The 18,120-nt window shown below is 42.7% G+C and overlaps 1 protein-coding gene across 1 annotated transcript in view; it reads left to right on the forward strand.

The window, feature by feature from the left end:
- The first annotated feature begins 5,143 nt into the window (after positions 1–5,143).
- Positions 5,144–18,120, forward strand: part of LOC125452632 (chloride intracellular channel protein 5-like) — a 155,445-nt gene continuing 142,468 nt past the window's right edge. The window contains exon 1 of the mRNA XM_059645427.1: positions 5,144–5,890. Within this exon, the coding sequence (XP_059501410.1) occupies positions 5,516–5,890 (375 nt within the window). The 5' untranslated portion in view covers positions 5,144–5,515. The remainder of the gene's footprint in view (positions 5,891–18,120) is intronic.

The following is an 18,120-nucleotide window of genomic DNA, read 5'->3' on the forward strand; positions in this document are numbered from 1 at the left end:
ATATTTAATTGCCACATAATCCTCACAGTAATAATGAAGATGTTGCAGCCACAGGGCTGGGATATATGACAGCCTGAATCTTCTGAGGGCGACAATCACAATTGGGTTGCTGCTCTTCCATCTGCTTTCTTGCCCTGCATCCGTGGTCTACATTTCTGAGGCTAGGTTCCAGTGCTGGAGGCTTCAGAAATGTGCAGTGTAATTGCAAACCAGCTGAAATATTGTAGTGTAGGATCAGCAAGGGCAGCTAAGCTATGCTCCCTTTTTACAGCACTAACAGCCATATTCTTGTAAGGGAAGAGTTCAATTGTCCTTAAGCCTCATTAAAATGCCACAAAGAAATATGTGTGTTAGGTAAGTGAGTGGGGGATTAAAGAGGGACAGGCTTTCAGAGTATGAAAGGGTGAGGGTGGCAGATAGGTGTGGCAGGCAGGATGATATATGAGTGAGTCATTATGATGGAAAGGGCTGGGTGAGAGGTGGTCTGCACATGGGTCAGGTTAGTGGGGAACGACTGTAGTTAGATGAGGGCCTAAGCTGGCAGGTGTGGAGAAGGTGGCCAGTGGGTGAGGAGGTAGAATGGCAGATAGGTGAATGAGGGTGTGGGTTTAAACTTACAGATTCATGCAGCAGAGAAACAGGCCCTTCAGTCCACCATGTCTATGGCCACCACCAAACACCAAACTGCACTGATCCCAAGTTCTGAGGAAGGGTCACCGGACCTGAAACGTTAACTCTGATTTTCTCTTCAGAGATGCTGCCAGACCTTCTGAGCTTTTCCAGCAACTTTTGTTTTTGTTCCTGATTTACAGCATCCGCAGTTCTTTTGGTTTTTATTTTTTGCTGATCCCATTTATGTGTACTTGGTCCATGGTCTACTATGGCCTGGCATTTTAACTACTCATACAAACGCTACCACTACCCGCTCAAGCAGCATGTTACAAATCTCAACCAGTCTCAAGATGAAAAAGTTGTTTCTCCTCTAAACCACTTGTTCCTCACCTTAAACTTATTCCCTCTGGTCTTAAATACATCTGCCATGGGGAAGAGATCCTCACACATTATTCTGTCTATATCTCTCATAATTTTGCATTCCTCAATCAGTCCCCCACAACATTCTCTGTTCCGAGGAAAACAAACCCAGCCTAACCAGTATCCCCGCATAACTGAGATTTTTCACCCTAGGCAATATCCTGGTGAATGCCCTCTGCACTGTTCTTAATGCAATCATGTTCTTCCAATAGTGTGCTGACCAGATCTGCAGTATTCCATCTAAGGCCTAACCAACGTTTTATAAAATTGGATCAAAGACATCCTTGCTCCTATATTCTACACTCTGGTGAATGAAGGCAGGTTTCTGTATGCCCTCTTCACTACCCTGTATATGTTGCTGAACCCGTGTGAATCTATGAACTTGTATATCAAGCTCCTTTGTTACTCAGTACTCTCAAGGAATCTACCAATCACTGTATATGTCCTTCCCTTACTAAACTTCCCAAAATGCATCACCTCACACTTATCAGGATTAAATTCCGTCCACCATGTTCTGCCCAATTTGCCAGCTGAGCAGCATCAGACTGAAACCTGAGACTATCCTCCTTAGTATTAACAACACCACCACCTTTCATGTCAACTTCAAACTTACTAATTCTTCTTTCTTTATTCACATCAAGGCATTAATATAATTAGCAAATGCAAGGGTCCCAGGATCGGTCCCTGTGGTACACCACTGGTCACAGGTTTCCAATTACAGAAGCAACCCTCCACCAATACCCTCTGCCTCCTATTTGTAAGTCAATTTTGGATCCAGTTTGCCAACTTGCCTTGGATTGCATGGGTTCTTACCTTTGGACAAGCGTTCCATGTGTGACCTAATTGAAGGCCTTACTAAAGGCCATGTAAACTACATTAACTGCATTACCCTCATTAATATCTTTGGTCAACTTTTCAAAAAAACTCAACTGAGTTAGTCAGACAGGATCACCCTATTACAAATCCATGCTGATTATCCTTGGTCATCCCTGCCTTTCAAGTATTGGTTAATCCTGTCCCTCAGAATTTTTTTCCATTATTTCCCTGCCATTGATATCAGTCTAACTAGCCTATCCCTGGTATCCTTCTTGAACAAAGGAGCCACATTAGCTTTCCTTCAGTCATCTGGCACTACACCTGTGGCCAGTGAAGTGTTAAATATATCCTAAAGGCCCCAGCAATCTCCTCCCTTGCCTCCCATAGCAATCTGAGATACATCTCATCAGGCTCTAGAAGTTTAGGCACCTGTATGCCTGCTAAAACATGTAACACTTCCTCCTTATAAATCTTAATCTATTCTCGAACCTTACCATCCAAACTGAAATCTCTGACTACAATGTCTTTCTCACCCTATCGCTGGTAATTCTCTTATTCATTATACACTTATAAAAAGCCTTGAAGATTTTCTTGATCCATTCTGGCAAAGATATTTTGTGGTTCTTTTGACCTCCTGATTTTCTTTTTTAAATGACCTCCTGCAAATTTATACTTCCAAAAGGGTCTCCCCTGTTCTTCATGCACTTTACATAACTGGTGCTTTCCTCCTTTTCTCTACTAAACTCTTGATATCCCTTGACATTTGGAGTTCTCTGGACCTGATGCCCTTGCCTTTCACTCCCACCTGCAAGTCATTGCTTCCAATCTGTTTGCCAGATGCTGCCTAATGATAATAAAATGGGTTTTCCCCCAGTTTAGACACTTAACTTCTGCACTATCCCTTCCCCTTTCCATAAACACATGGAAACCTCGAAATTTATAGTCACTATCCCCAAAATGCTCACCCATTGAAACTTAAACCACTTGACTGGCTGCATTCCCTAGGATTCAGTCTAGCACTGTCCTTCTCTAGTAGCTCTAGCTGTGTGCTGGCACAAAGAAAGCTCTCCTGGATGCACTTTCAAATTTCCATCCCATCTGATCTTTTCACAGTAAGGCAATCCTAGTTAATGTGAGGCAAGTTGAATTCCCCCATAACTATAACTCGGTTTCTCTCACATCTTTCTGTGATTTGCTTTCATATCTGCTCCTCTGTCTCACATCGACTGTTGGGAGGCTTATGGTATAATTCCAACAAGGTATTGACCCTTTTTTATGCGTAAGCTCTATCCAGATATCCTCATTTGAAGACCCTTCTACAATGTCCTCCCTCATTCCTGCAGTGATTGTTTCCTTTCTTAATTATGCAATGCCCCCAACCACCTTACTTACCACCTGACCTTATCATGCCAGAAACTTCCATACTCTGGAATGCTGAGCTACTAGTCCTGTCCTACATTCAACCACATCTCAGCGATTATAACATATCATATTTCCATGTGTTGGTCAATGCTCTTAGTTCATCTGCCATACCAGTCAAGCTCATTGCACTTAAAATAGCTTCAATTTAGCTTTCTGGACCTCCTATGTATCTTATCCCGTCCATGCCTTTTCTGCCTACTTTTCTGTCCTAGCATTCCTTCTATAATTGATTCAACCTTGCTCCTGACATATCTAGTCTGTGCCCCATTCCCTCCCAAAATAGTTTGAAATCCCTCAACATCACAACCAACCCTCCCAACAAGATTACCATACCCATTCTGGTGAGATGCAGCTTGTACAGGTCCCACCCACCCAGAAACTGTCCCAATGATCCAAAAATCTAAAGGCCTCCCTCCGACACAAGTCCTTTAGCCATGCATTCATCTGACCTATCTTGCTATTCCTATACTCTGTCGTGCTTGACACTGGAAGTAATTCGGAGATTACAACTTCAGTACTCTTCCTCTTTAATCTATTACCAAATTTTCTAAACTCGTCTTGCAGGATCTCATTTCTTTTTTGCCCATGTTGTTTGTGCTGATATGTACCAACAACGATTGCCGGCTGTTCACCAATCCCCTTCAACAATGCCCTGCAACTGCTCTGAGGCATCCCCAATCTTCTGACACCAGGGAGGCAACCATTCAAGGGTCTTTTACCGTACTATTGTTGCCCATACAATTGAGACCCCTACCACTTAAGCTCTACCACTGTTTTTCCTCGCCTGTTGGGCAGCACAGCCAACCATGGTTCCACAAACTTGGCTGATGCTGCTTTCCCCTGAGAGGCCATTCCACCCCACACTCAACAGTATCCTGCATGGTTTGAGGGGGTTGTTTGAGAAGGGGATTTTTGAGGTGGTGATCACAGCAGATTCCTGCGCTGCCTGCCCACACTTACCAGTACATGTAGGTTGATAAGAATGATGCATCGACTTCAGAGGTGAAATTTGAGCAGAGATTATTTAAATTAGGCCCGTTTTTTCTAGAATTTAGAGGGAAAGTGATCCAATCAAAGTTTTGAAGATATTAACAGGAGAAGACAGGGTAGATAAACTACTACCAGTGTTTGGGGATTCTAGAACCTCAAGGCATAGTTTAAGAACTGGGGTCAGATCATTCAAGAGAGATATTAGGAAGCTCTTCTACACACAACGTGGTAAAGGTATGTAACTCTCCCACAAGTGGCAGTGGATGCGGCATCAGTTGTTAAATTTAAATCTGACAAAGGCAGGTATATGAAGTTAGGCCACAAATCTGCTATAATCTCAGTGAATGGCAGAACAGGCTCGAGGGGTTGAATTCAGCTTTGTACAATGTTTAAAATAGTATCATACAGGAAAGGCGGCCATTCATGCCCATAATGGTTCTCAACAAAAGAAATGAAGCTTATCCCATTCGCCTTTATTGTATTTCTTTTACGTCCGTCTCTTTTCTCCTTATTTTCCACATTTCTTCCTTTAGGAACGTTTCGAATTCGGCCCAGTCCTCATCTGTGTATCAACCCCGATATTTCTCACACGCCCCCTTTTACCTGCTTTCTTTTTATTGCTATTCCATAATTTGTCGTTCTCTTCCTTTTACCCAACACCTCTGGAAGCGCCTTATTACGTTGTTTCACCTTTTAAAATAACTTTGTAACAAGCAGGTAACAAAAGCTTTGTCAAACATCTGTGATTTAGATATGAACACCTTTTAAAAGCCATGTGCATCGGCGGTGAAAACAATTTTTTTTAAAACAAGGGGGTTGCAGGAAAGTTAGCAACGCATTCATTCGTCAGTTATAAGTCACCAGAATAGTTAATGATCCACCCTGGAACATATTTCGCTTATAAATTTCGTTCTGTTTCAGACAAGTTATTTCAACGTGTCGCACCGTTAGACGGTATCTCTTTTTGTTCGATTTTGTGCCGGAATATCGAGCGGACCACTAACTTTTCTGACTTTGTTTTTAGAAAAAGGGCTGCGTATCCAATAACAACCGCGGCGCTCCTTATCTATTCGCACTTGAACCTTTGCAAATATCTAAGTGGGATCTTTCAGGTCATTCGCTGGCCCCGCGGATCTCTGGCGCGGCACAGGTTTCACGTTTACCCTGAGCGACGCCACTCTCCTCCTTCGAAGGAGCCACGCAGATTTTTCGCGCCAATCCAAAATTGTAAAGAGGGTGGGAGAATAAAAAGCCCATGGAGAACGACCTGGAAGAAAACGTCTACGAAACCCCCGACATGGAGCTGGAGCTGACTGACGACCATTCCCTGCAGGGGGATGAAGAGGTGCAGTACGACGAGGTGGCCCGCTCCTCCTCGTCCTGTTCGGCTGTCTCCAGCCCGGAGAGCGCGGGGGAGCTCAGCGATCAGCAGCAGGAGCCCTCCGGTGACAGTGAGCCTCCCGACTGCAGCGTTTACCAAGAGGTCTTCGACGCACCGGAGGAGCTAGAGGAGCTGGAAGAGGTGCAGAGCGACGGCCAGAGCTCCGAGACTTACAGCACGCACCTGAACGGCAGCCCGAGCCGAAGCAGTGACCATGGCCAGCCTTTCGAGATTTCTCTGTACGTTAAGGTAAGGAACCTGCAGCGTTGGTAAAAGTGCTCGACCCCTACCGTACCCTGTCAATAAACTTACAACTCCCAGACACATAGAAGCGTTTGTTTTGAAGTTGCTTTTCCTTTTCGCAACGATTCCTAGGTGAGTAAAGTAGCTGGAATTACAGATCGTTTTCTCTGAACGTTCTCGAGAAACGTAAGATAAAATTTCCGAAATGTTCTGATATTTTACATTTCAAAAAGTAATTTTATACATATTCTAAACAAATACAAGTACGAAACAGTTCAGTACAAACTTTGCAGAAAATGCAGTGGAACTCTAACATTCTTCATGAGAGGTACAATCTAGTTGCAACAATTACATTTTGTACGAGGAGTTCCTTTTGTATGAAGCGTATAGTTCACCTGTTTTTGTTTGTTTCCTTTACATTTTCAGGCGTTGTTTACTACAGGGTTTAGCTGACGCCAAGAATGCATTTCAGTCGCTCTAATGTACACTTCTTTTCAGCATAAAATTATCAAGTCTCAAAAGCATCACTCTTGTGTTTTATCTGTTGGCAAAAATGTGATCATAAACAAAATAAATGGTAATAGGGCAATCCCCATCGATTTTTTAAAAATTGAATCTGTTTATGTTATGGGCCATTTACGTTAGATCACAACACTTTTCAGATTAAAATTAACCTTAGTGATATTCCCTTTTCAAAATATTAATGCACAGTAAATTGTAAACTTTTGTCAAGTTGCCGTCATGTTACAACAACCCAGTTGTCTCTATCTAGATCTGCAGGTAATTGCAGTTACGCCACGCAGAGAAGGGTTGGACTTGTGGTTGAATGGATTGCTTGCTGATGTAGTGCATTTGGTACTGAATTGTTTTAGGAACGACAGAAAGGTGACAGTCAGCAGTTAAAATGATAAGAATGAAATGATATTATAGGTCACTCTAATTCAAATTTGTACATGCTAATCAGGCTATGCTATCGCTACATATGTTGAAATATCTTTAAATTTTTGGCAAAGATCTGTAGCACGGGTTGTGGATGAGGTTATTGAAATATCTTTGCATTGTAAACATAAGCTTTATCTCACTGTGAGAATGTGAAGCTGTGTGCGACTATGTAAAATGAGAAGTTCTATTCAACTATGCACCACCTTTAAGTGCATCCACCCCTCATAAGGGTTGAGTGCAAATTGCCAGAAGAACGATGTATTGAATGTTCAGGAAGTTAATCACCTTCTAAGACTATCAGTTTCTTTTAATATACATTACTTTTGCTGACACGGCAATTGATTTAAATTGAAACTTGTTTTTACTCCTTTTTAAAAAGGAAAGTGTCAATACCTGCCAATCCTACAGTGGTGAGCTCAGATGCGATTACACCAATGATATCACTGACTCAGTTTGAGACAAATAATAACTAAATACTTGCAGCATGGGTTAGTACCTGGATGTTGTGGCCATTTCGGAGACATGGATAGACCAGGGACAGGAATTGTTGTTGCAGGTTCCAGGATTTAGATGTTTCAGTAAGAACAGAGAAGATGGTAAAAGGGGCGGAGGTGTGGCATTGTTGGTCAAGGGCAGTATTACAGTTGCAGAAAGGATGTTTTGGGACTCGTCAACTGAGGTAGTATGGGCTGAGGTTAGAAACAGGAAAGGAGAGGCCACCTTGTTGGGAGTTTTCTATAGGCCTCCGAATAGTTCCAGAGATGTAGAGGAAAGGATAGCAAAGATGATTCTCGATAGGAGTGAGAGAGACAGGGTAGTTGTCATGGGGGACTTCAACTTTCCAAATATTGACTGGGAACACTATAGTTTGAGTACTATAGATGGGTCAGTTTTTGTCCAGTGTGTGCAGGAGGGCTTCCTGACACAGTGTGTAGATAGGCCAACAAGGGGTGAAGCCACATTAGATTTGGTACTGTGTAATGAGCCTGGCCAGGTGTTAGATTTGGAAGTAGGTGAGCACTTTGGTGATAGTGATCGCAATTCTGTTATGTTTACTTTAGTGATGGAAAGGGATAGGTGTATACCACTGGGCAAGAGTTATAGCTAGGGGAAAGGCAATTACGACGAGATTAGGCAAGATTTAGGGAGCATAGGATGGGGAAGGAAACTGCAGGGGATGGGCACATTAGAAATGTGGAGCTTATTCAAGGAAAAGCTCCTGTGTGTCCTAGATAAGTATGTACCTGTCAGGCAGGGAGGAAGCTGTAGAGTGCGGGAGCTGTGGTTTACGAAGGAGGTAGAATCTCTGGTCAAGAGGAAGAAGAAGGCTTATGTTTTGATGAGATGTGAAGGCTCAGTTAGGGCATTTGAGGGCTATGAGGTAGCCAGGAAAGACCTAAAGAGAGAGCTCAGAAGAGCCAGGAGGAGACATGAGAAGTTGTTGGCAGATAGGATCAGGGTAAACCCTAAGGCTTTCTATAGGTATGTAAGGAATAAAAGAATGACGAAAGTAAGATTAGGCCCAATCAAGGATAGCAGTGGTAAGTTGTGTGTGGAGTTAGATGAGATAGGGGAAGCGCTAAATGAATATTTTTCAACAGTATTCACTCTAGAAAATGACAATGTTGTCGAGGAGAATACTGTGATGCAGGCTACTAGACTACGTGGGATTGAGGTTCACAAGGAAGAGGTATTAGAAATCCTTCAGAGGGTGAAGATAGATAAGTCGGATGGGATTTATCCTCAGATCCTCTGGGAAGCCAGGAAGGAGATTGCTGAGCCTTTGGCATTGATCTTTAACTCGTTATTGTCTACAGGAATAGTACCAGATGACTAGAGGATAGCACATGTGGTTCCCCTGTTCAAGAAGGGGAGTAGAGACAACCCTGGTAATTATAAACTAGTGAGCCTTACCTCAGTTGTTGGTAAAGTGTTGGAAAAGGTTATAAGGGATAGGATTTATAATCATCTAGAAAAGAATAAATTGATTAGGATAGCACGGTTTTGTGAAGGGAAGGTCGTGTCTCTCAAACCTTATTGAGTTCTTTGCGAAGGTGACCAAACAGGTAGATGAGAGTAAACCGGTTGATGTGGTGTATATGGATTTCAGCAAGGCGTTCAATAAGGTTCCCCACAGTAGGCTATTGTACAAAATGCGGAGGAATGGAATTGTGGGAGATATAGCAGTTTGGATCGGAAATTGGCTTGCTGAAAGAAGACAGAGGGTGGTAGTTGATGGGAAATGTTCATCCTGGAGACCAGTTACTAGTGGTGTACCGCAAGGGTCGATGTTGGGTCCACTGCTGTTTGTCATTTTTATAAATGGCCTGGATGAGGGCGTAGAAGGATGGGTTAGTAAATTTGCAGACGACACTAAGGTCGGTGGAGTTGTGGATAGTGACGAAGGATGCTGTAGGTTGCAGAGAGACATAGATAAGCTGCAGAGCTGGGCTGAGAGGTGGCAAATGGAGTTTAATGCAAACAAGTGTGAGGTGATGCACTTTGGTAGGAGTAACCGGAAGGCAAAGTACAGGGCTAATGGTAAGATTCTTAGTAGTGTAGATGAGCAGAGAGATCTCGGTGCCCATGTACACAGTTCCTTGAAAGTTGCCACCCAGGTTGACAGGGCTGTTAAGGAGGCATACAGTGTTTTAGCTTTTATTAATAGAAGGATCGAGTTCCGGAACCAAGAGATTATGGTGAAGCTGTACAAAACTCTGGTGCGGCCGCACTTGGAGTATTGCGTACAGTTCTGGTCACCGCATTATAAGAAGGATGTGGAAGCTTTGGAAAGGGTGCAGAGGAGATTTACTCGGATGTTGCCTGGTATGGAGGGAAGGTCTTACGAGGAAAGGCTGAGGGACTTGAGGCTGTTTTCATTAGAGAGAAGGAGGTTGAGTGGTTACTCAGTTGAAACATATAAAATAATCAGAGGGCTAGATAGGGTGGATAGGAAGAGCCTTTTTCCTAGGATGGTGACGGCGAGAACGAGGAGGCGTAGCTTTAAATTGAGGTATGAAAGATATAGGACAGATGTCAGAGGTAGTTTCTTTATTCAGAGAGTAGTAAAGGAATGGAACGCTTTGCCTGCAATGGTAGTAGATTCGCCAACTTTAGATAAATTTAAGTTGTCATTGGATAAGCATATGGACGTACATGGAAAAGTGTAGGTTAGATGGGCTTGAGATCGGTATGACAGGTCGGCACAACATTGAGGGCCGAAGGGCCTGTACTGTGCTGTAATGTTCTATATGTTCTATAAATGTTAAACAAACTCAGAAATTGCTGGAAAAACTCAGCAGGTCTGAAAAAAGCAGAGTTAATATTTCTGATCCAAGTGACCCAATTTCAGAACTGATGGTAGCTAGGAGAAAGTGGCTTTTATGCAGAAAATAGAGTGGGAAGAGAGGTTAAGGAGTAGACGATAAAGAGAGAGAAGAATAGTTGGGCAGACAAAGCAACAGATAATGGTCAGCCTAAGAGAACGAATGGGGACTGTTAATGGCTAACAATAGGTAGTGTATGATAGCAGACCATGTGATAACAAGGCCTTGTGCGTGGGAGTTTGGGTAAGGGCATGGGAGAAGGTACCCCAAGCCCTCAAATTGTTGAACGCCAATATTGAATCCAGAAGGCTGTAAAATTCTGAAGTGGAAAATGAGGTGCTTTTCTTCCAGCTTGCACTCAGCTTCACTGGAGCACTTCAGCAATCTTGAGACCGAGGTTTGCTAGGGAGCAGGGTGATGTGTGGAAATGGCAGGCAACAGGAAGCTCAGGGTCTTTATTTGCGGACAAAATGTAGGTGTTTTGCGAAGTGGTCACCCAGTCTATGCTTTGGTTCCCCAATGTAGAAGAGACCACTTTGTGAGCAATGAATGCAGTAGACTAAATTGACTGAAGTGCGGGTAAAGTGCGGCTTCACCAGGAAGGTTTTGGGCCCTTGGATACTGAGGAGGGTGAAAGCAAACGGACAGGTATTACACATTCTTTGGTTGCAAAGGAAGGTATCGTGGGGCTGTCTGTGGTATTGGGATTGAAGGAAGAGTGAACCAGGGTGTGCCAGAGGGAACGTCCTTGCAGAAGGCTGACAAGGGAGGGAATATGAGTCTAATTATGGCATCCAGCTGGATTGATACCCAACCTTTCAGATTCATATTATGGAAACAGACCAGAAAAGATTGATGATGAGACTCACACATATTGACTTTGCAGAAACTGACAGGTAAAGGTTGATTAATAACCACACGCAGAATCACATACCAAACCGACAGCAACTGAATGATAACTACACTCTCATATCCACAGAGCAGAAACTCGCAATTTCACACAGCATGAAGTGATAGATACAAATTTATAACTGCACTGACATATCCACAGATTTAAAAAATACTGACAGGCCCAGTTTGATAGTCGTACTCAAACATTCACAAAGTAGATTCGCACAGGTACATATTGATAAGTTAACTTGCAAATTGACAGAGAAGAAACTTTCAGATACAAGTTGCTGTACATGCGCATTTCCATATCGAAAAAATTGACAGGGAAAGATAGCAAGAATTGCAGATGCTGGAGCCAGCCTTCCCAGATTCACATGAAAAGGAGAATATTGTAGAGGAGAAGACTGAGTTACGGGCTACTAGAATTGAAAGGATTGAGGTTAGTAAGGAGGAGGTGTTATCAATTCTAGATGTGAAGGTAGATAAATCCCCTGGGCTGGATGGAATTTTTTCGAGGATTGTCTGGGAAGCTAGGGAGGAGGTGGCGGAGCCCTTGGCCTTGATCTTTGAGTCCTCATTGTCTATAGCTTTAGTACCAGAGGACTGGTGGATTGCAAATGTTGTGGCCTTGTTCAAGAAAGGCAGTAGAGTGACCCAGGTAATTATAAACCTGTGAACCTTGCGTCTGTTGTAGGAAAAGTTTTGGAAAGGATTATAAGAGATAGTATTTATAATCATCTAGCAACCAACAATTTGATTGGAGATAGTCAACATGGATTCGTCAAGGACAGGTCGTGTCTCACAAACCACATTGAGTTTTTTGAGAAGGTGACCAAGCATGTGGCTGAAGGTAGGGCAGTTGATGTGGTGTACATGGACTTCATCAAAGCCTTTTGATAAGGTTCCACATGGTAGGCGTTTGAAGAAAATACAGAGGCTTGGGATTGACGGAGATTTATCAGTTTGGATTAGAAACTGGCTTTATGTAAGAAGGCAACAAGTGGTGGCTGATGGAAAATATTCACCCTGGAGTCCGGTTACTGGTGGTGTGCCTCATGGATCTGTTTTGAGACCACTGCTGTTTGTCATTTTCATAAATGACTTGGACGCAGGCATAGGTGGATGGTTAGTAAGTTTGCAGATGACACTAAAGTTGGTGGACTGCTGGACAGTGTGGAAGAATGTTGCAGGTTGCAGGGAAACGTGGATAAACTGCAGAATTGGGCTGAAAGGTGGTAAATGGAGTTCAATGTGGATAAATGTGAGGTGGTTCACTTTGGGAAGAATAATAGGAAGGCAGAATACTGGGTCAATGGAAAGATTCTTGATAGTGTGGATGTACAGAGGGATCTTGGTGTCCATGTACATAGATCCCTGAAAGTTGCCACCCAGGTTGATAGTGCTGTTAAAAAGGCATACAGTGTGTTAGGTTTTATTGGTAGAGAGATTGAGTTCCGGAGCCGTGATGTCATGCTGCAAATGTACAAAACGCTAGTGCAGCCTCATTTGGAATATTGTGTGCAGTTCTGGTCGCCCCATTACAAGAAGGATGTGGAAGCATTAGAAAAGGTGCAGAGGAAATTTACCAGGATGTTGCCTGGTCTGGAGCGAAGGTCTTATGAGGAAAGGCTGAGGGACTTGGGTCTGTTCTCATTGGAGAGAAGAAGGCTAAGAGGGGATTTAATAGAGACATTCAAGATGATCAGAGGATTAGATAGGATGGACAGTGAGAGTCTTTTTCCGAGGATGATGACATCAGCTTGTACGAGAGGCATAGCTACAAATTGAGGGGTGATAGGTATAAGACAGATGTCAGAGGCAGGTCCTTTACTCAGACAGTGGTAATTCCTTGGATTAGCATATGGATGATGATGAGATAGCGTAGGGGGATGGGCTTAGATTAGCTCACAGGTCGGCGCAACTTCGAGGGCCGAAGAGCCTGTTCTGCGCTGTATTGTTCTATGTTCTATATTCTATGTTCTATAAAGGGGCCTCCGAAATGTCCACCTTCTTCTTAGAATATCTATAGTATGGAAGCAGGACATTTGGCCCGTTGAGCCCACCCTGACTCTCCAAAGACCATTTCACCCGGACACCCCTCCAACCTATCCCCGTAACCCTGTATTTCCCGTGGCTAATCCACCTAACCTGCACATGTTTGGACCGTAGGAGGAAACCTACGTAGACACAAGGAGAATGTGCAAACTCCACACAGTTACCCGAGGCTAAAGTCAGAAGTCACAGAACACCAGGTTAAAGTCCAACAGGTTTATTTGAAAACACAAGCTTTCAGAGCCTCAGTACTCCTTCAGATGTTAGTGAGAGAGGTGGTATCAGACGCAGAATTTATAAGTAAAAGATCAAGTTCACACCATTGATGAGGAAGTACTAATCAAATTTAAGATGCTATTAGTGTGACAGTGTCGAGCTGGAGGAACACAGCAAGTCAGGCAGTATCAGATGAGTAGGAAAGTCGATGTTTCGGGTTGGGCCACGACAGGGTTGACGGAGTCCTCAGCTGGGTCCAACCCATCTCCTACATTTTGGCCCTCACCTCCCTCTTCCCTCTGTCAACAGCGATGGGATCCCCCTTCATCCTCACCTACCATCCCACCAGCATCCACATCCAAACAATCATTAGCCACTAGTTCCCTGCCACCTTCAACAGGATGCCACCACCCGACACATTACTCAACCTTCCTTAAAAACCATTACCTCTGGGACACATTGGTCCACTCCTCCTCATTTCCCAATAGCTCCTTACCTCCCCATGGCACATTCCTGTGCACTTGCAGAAGGTGTAATGGCTGTCCATTTGCCTCCCCTCTCCTCACTATCCAAGGCCCCAGATACAGCTTCCAAGTGAAGCAGCTCTTTACCTATGTTTCACTCAATCTAGTCTGTTGTATTTGCTGCTCACAATGTGGTCTTCTTTATATTGGGGAGATGAAGCGCTAACTTGGCAACCACTTTGCAGAACACCTTCATTCTGCCTGCAAAAATGGCCCTGTACTTCTGGTTGCCTGCCATTTCAACAGATCGCCATGTTCCTTGCCAACACCTGTGCTTTTTACATGTACTTCTGAATGCCTTTTTCCATTAAAGGAGCAATATAAAAGGAAGTTGTTGCAGTAAACACCATCTGTTGGATTGGCTCTTTGCGAGCAGAAGTCAATTATCACATTTTAAATCTGTGAACATAAGTTGGTTCTTTTGGCATTAGGGTCATGTGTTTTCCTCCCTTTCATCTTTTCCGAAGGCTGTCACTGAATATGCAATATGCACACAAGACATTTGTACTTTGCTGAAATTACCAATAATCCACATGGGAGCCTTACCAGTGAGCCAATTATTTGAACATAATTTTATTTTTCTCGCCCTTAATCTGAGGGTGCACTTTTCAACATACGCTATTGGAAAGGTAGCAAAAGTAGGAATTAGGGCATGTTTGGTTTCCCTTCCTAGTCTGGAACATTAGATTCCCTTGTTAATTCTTAACTGTATTATGATTCTTATGATTCTGTATTATGATTCTTAACTGTATTATGATGGTGGAAATCAGTACCCAAATCAATGTATTCCACAGCTCTCAACATAACCATTGAGCAATTGTTGCAAAAAGTCTGAATTTCGCATTTCAGATGTTTTAGTTTGTACATTGAAATGTTTTTAAATTGTCTGGTAAATGGAAATCCCTGGTGAAAAGCTGAATAACAGACCGGAAATAATGACAATTCAAAGCGTGACCTGCATTTAGTTTATAATGTAAGAGCTAGAATTGGAAAACGATAATAAATTGATGGCCACTGTGTATTGGCGGAGGCAAGACATCTACGGTAGTTTTGATAAGAAATTTGAATTATTCATACAGTTTCCAAGAAATGGAAAGTTTGGGAATTAGACATAGTTTGTGGAAATCAGTACCCAAATCAATGTATTCCACAGCTCTCAGGGAGTTCTGTTCAGTGTTCCCGATGTTCAACGATGCATGAGATTTCTTGGAGCTCTTCCATCAGCATTTGCTGGACAACCTTCCAACCCACCTTCAGTGCCTCATGATGGTAAACACACTCAAGCATGATCCTTGATGTTTTCTTGCTTAATTATTCCAAAATTAGACATTTGGTGTCTGAGCTCTTTGCTACTTGTCCACACGCTGGCAGGTTTTCTATCTGCTTGCCTCAAAGCTATTTCCAGGCTTCACCTCAACTCCGTTTGATGAGAAATCACACAGACAAACCAACCAAAAAAAAATTCCTGCCATTTGTCTCACAGCAATGTGATATCCCTAAGATATCTCCACTATAAATATACCAAATGTCTAATTTCAATGTACAAACTAAAACAGCTGAAATGTGAAATTCAGACTTTTTGCAACAATTGCTCAATGGTTATGTTGATCTACAGTGGTAATTGAATCTCTGGCTTTCTGCTCTGCATGATTCAGTTGTTGCCGTCACGCTCAGAGTTCTCTGAATGCTACTATTTATGGGACCTCGAATAATTTCCCCATGGTATTTGTTTATATACTCCTGCTTTGCATAAATAAGTGTTTCAGTGGCTTAAGAAGAACAAACTGTTGACTTTGGAGGTGATAGTTTAAGGTAATTTGGTTGAGAAGTAGGAGCTGAAATTTATCCAGCTAACATGGAGATTGTGACTAACCTGGCTCTGCTTTTGTTCCACCAGAATGGGTTGCTGGGAATCAGAGTTTCAGCCGGATAGCTAACAGTAATAATTCAACTGTCCCAGTGTTAGAGAAAAATATTACAATGAACATAAAAATAAAAAATAAAGAACTGCTGGAAATCTGAAACAGAAATTGCTGGAGAACCTCAGCAGGTCTAGCAGCATCAGTAGAGAGAAAAACAGTTAATATTTTGAGTCCAATAAACCTTTGTCAGATGAGTTTTTGCAACACTTTCTATTTTTATTTCTGGATAATGAAGAAGCAGAATGCAACCAAGGCAAAGCTGGGTGGTGGCAGCATACCGGTGGATGCTTTACTGTGTGTTTGAATATGGTGTTGCCAAGGAGAAGCAGGCAGATGAGGAAGCCTTTGAGGGATTCTAGTGATGGTGGAGGTTGCTGGGGGAGAAGTCACTGCTACAGATGCCGTGTTTAGGATTGAATAATTAATTCCGGAATACATCAAGAACAGTCCATGGAGTTGAATTAAGGAGTATATGTGTTAGCAGTGGATCATGTGTAGTTGAAGGCTACAGAGAGGCAGAGGATTAGTAATTAACCATTATTACACTCAGAACTTTGTGTTCTGTAGTCTATTGGAGATGTTTAAAAATGGAGGTGCAGGTGAAATGGGCACATTATTGTGCTCTGGAATCTTTGAATGATAGTAGAGATTTTAGATAGATTGTAGTGTAAGATAGTGATTGAGGAAGATCTTTTTGGGAATGGGTAGAGTATTGATTTTGGACAAGTTCTGTAGAAGCGTCAGGTAGAACCATCGTCTGTTATTAATGCTCCATTGAAGTTATTTTGCCCAAAATGCTGAATATAAATTTCCAACAACAATGTTTTATAGCTGCATTTTATTACCTGGAGGCACAAATATTGACAGTGGGAATAGTTGCTTCCCCAGATCTCTTTCAGCCTGTAGATTATGCGTTTTCATAATAGCTCTATCAATGAAATTAGTATAATTTCGAAATAAACATTGTAGAGCACCACCTGGCTGGACTCTGGACTATGAGTCAATGTTTTTAAAATGAATATATTGAAAATAATGAGGGACAAATGCATTTTTCCCCAAAGTTGGGAGTCTGCACTAGAAGTGCAATTTAATTTTAAAAATCCCCTTGAATGTCATGTGTAAATTGGTGCCAAATCGGGAGGTGGTGACATTGTGGTGATCTTGCTTGACGAGTAATTTAAGCCAATATTCTTGTGACAGGATTTCAGATCCCACCATGGCAGATGCTGACATTCAATAAAACCTGGAACTAAAAGCTCGTTTAAATATAAGCCATTGTTGATTAATATAAGGTTCACGAATGCCATTTTGGGAAGGAAATCTGCCATTCCTACCTGTTCCATCTGATGAGTCACTCCAGGCCCAGAGCATTGTGGTTGACTCTCAACTGCTCTCTGAAACAGCCTAGCCACCACTCAGATGTATCAAACAATGATAAAATTGAAAGAAACCCATGGATCACAAAGTACAACCTGGTCACTGGAAATGTATATGATAAACTCAGCCCTGTTAATCCTGCAAATGATGCATTACTAACATCTGGGATTTATGCAAAAATTGGGAAAGCTATCCTGCCTGATGTGGTCATAAGTCATAATTGTAGAATCACAACTTATAGTGCCCCAGACACTACCAATACCATCACCGTCCAGGATAAGTCCTGACAGATTCACCAGAGGCAGCTAAGTGGTTTACACTTAACAGAGCTGCTCTAGCAGTCCTCAACATTGTTTCTGGATCCCATGAAAGCTCATAGCATCAGGTCAAGCATGGCCAAAGAACCCTCCTGGAATTAGCACTTACCACTGCCCACACCCCGTTACACACCATATACACACAGCTGATGAATTTGCATTCTTCCATGTTGAAGACCACTTGAAAGGAGCACTGAAGGGCACAGAATATACTGTAGGTGTGGAACTTCAGTATTCATTGTGAAGGGTGGCTTGGCAGCATTGTTACTAGCAGCTGGCCAGATTCGAGAGGATATAATTGCTAGACAGAGTCTGCAGTAGGTGTTGAGGGTACAAGGGAAAAACCTACCCAACCTCATCCTCCCTAATCTACCAGTTGTCGATGAATCAGTCCATGATTATATTAGTAAGAATAATTACTGCACAGTTATTGTGGACATCAACACCTGTGTTCATAGAATAGAATCCCTACAATATGGAAGCAGGCCATTCAGCCCATTGAGTCAACACTGACCCTTTGAAGAGCACCCCATCCTGACCATCTCCCCCGACCCTATCGCTGATACCCTACATTTCCCATGGTTAACCCACCTAGCCTGCATATCCCTAGACACGATGAGCAATTTAGCTTGACCAATTCACCTAAACTGCACGCCTTTTAGACTGTAG

The sequence above is a fragment of the Stegostoma tigrinum genome, chromosome 4 (genome assembly GCF_030684315.1).
Source record: "Stegostoma tigrinum isolate sSteTig4 chromosome 4, sSteTig4.hap1, whole genome shotgun sequence".
NCBI lineage: Eukaryota > Metazoa > Chordata > Chondrichthyes > Orectolobiformes > Stegostomatidae > Stegostoma > Stegostoma tigrinum.